Genomic DNA, 1,604 nt, shown 5'->3' on the forward strand with positions numbered 1-1,604 from the left:
GTTTCCGACCCATCACCCACAGATCCCCGAACCTTCCCTAGAGGGCTGCGAGGAAGATGTTACGATGCTTCCACCTTCAACATAAAAATGCATAAAACTCAAGTCGCGACGGGTTCCGTAGACCTGACTTGGGTTTTCACCCAATCTGTATTCATGGCATTGAATACTGTACTATGGTCTCTTTCTTATCCTTCGATTCGACAGGAGCATACCATCGACGAAGTTAAAGGCTATATTGCCGTTGCCCTAGACATAATCATCGTGAGTGCAGAGCGATGGCCAGGGGTGGAATCTGCCCTCCAACTTTATAGAAACCTTATTGCGGGCTGTCTCAGGGCTTATGGCAGCGATGAATCTTACGTGGTGAAGTCTCCATCCAACCGTCCCTCTCCTTCCTCGTCGCAAGAAGCTACGACCCCTCCAGCTCTATCCAGTCCCTGTAGCGATGCTACCATATCTGTCACCTCATCTCGCCATACAACAATCGGAGAACGTGTAAAACCTGACCCATTCCCGTCACTCTCCCGAGCAAATCCCAACCTCGTTAATCCTCCACAGCCATATCCAATTTGTGTAGATCGAAACCCATCACCTGGTTCATCAGAAGCGACTACTTCGCCAGCACCCTTCATATCACAGACCAAATACCAACAGCCAACCCAGCCCATGGAGCCGGTGGTAACGACATCCTACTCACCTCCAGCTGCCAACTCTGGTGACCCAGCATTTGATCCGAATTCCCTATATAATCATTTTCCTTCTGTGCTCCCAGGCTTACAGCACTGGGATCCGAATTATACTGCAGCATCGACTACAGCGGGCTATCTCTCCTATTCCAATGCCAACGTTGACCCATTGTTCTGGCTGGGATCTATTGGGGACCAGTACTCCCAATTCTTCAACCAGCAATACCCCACAGATGTTCGGGGACGAAGCTTAACCCAAGAAGAACATATGGAGCTAATGGCAAATTTGGTCCAGAACCCCCCAGACGCTTCATGCCGCAGTAATGAGCCAATGGCATACTACAGTTGTGACATGCCGTAAAGTCCCCCCTCTCTCTGCGTGTGCGATTTTCCCCTCGCGTGATAGCCTTGATTATTAGGGTGGTGTAATATGTACTGTACAAAATAAAATCTTGGCCTTATTATTATTAAAAGGTTGGAATAACAGGATCTTTTGCGTATGTTGCGTGTAGTTCGACGTCGCATTACAGCGAACTGTGAAAAACATAGACACTCGTGATCACTTTATTTGACATACTAGTATTTTTCATTCATTTCGATCCGTGGAGTGCCATATCCTTTTCTAGTCATCGTTTATTTTATATCCTTGGCTATGAGTTAAGCCTGCAATGAGGCGTGAGGGGAGACAGCCACATCTAGATGCCGGGCCATTTGAGCTCAGATATTAGCTGACTGGATACATGAGCCAGGTCCTCGACGGATGACCCTACGAGTCCTCGAGTGGAGGCAATACTGGTTGAGATATTCCATGTGTTTATTTGTTGGATTCTTGTATTGATGGTTACTAATTCTAGGCGTTTTAATTCCTTCAATCAACTCCTCTGTAAGGGCTATGGTGGAGATGCAATGAATTCGATT

General features: G+C 47.1%; 1 protein-coding gene across 1 annotated transcript; it reads left to right on the forward strand.

Moving 5' to 3' along the window:
• Nucleotides 1-87: 87 nt before the first annotated feature.
• Nucleotides 88-1,047, forward strand: HCAG_00790 (predicted protein; the record flags this gene model as incomplete). Its single annotated transcript, XM_001543694.1, has 2 exons — nt 88-261; nt 640-1,047. 2 exons carry the CDS (start codon nt 88-90, stop codon nt 1,045-1,047), a joined length of 582 nt encoding a protein of 193 aa, XP_001543744.1.
• Between the last annotated feature and the right edge of the window lie 557 nt (nt 1,048-1,604).

Source organism: Histoplasma capsulatum, genomic scaffold (assembly GCF_000149585.1).
Source record: "Histoplasma capsulatum NAm1 scaffold_1 genomic scaffold, whole genome shotgun sequence".
NCBI lineage: Eukaryota > Fungi > Ascomycota > Eurotiomycetes > Onygenales > Ajellomycetaceae > Histoplasma > Histoplasma mississippiense.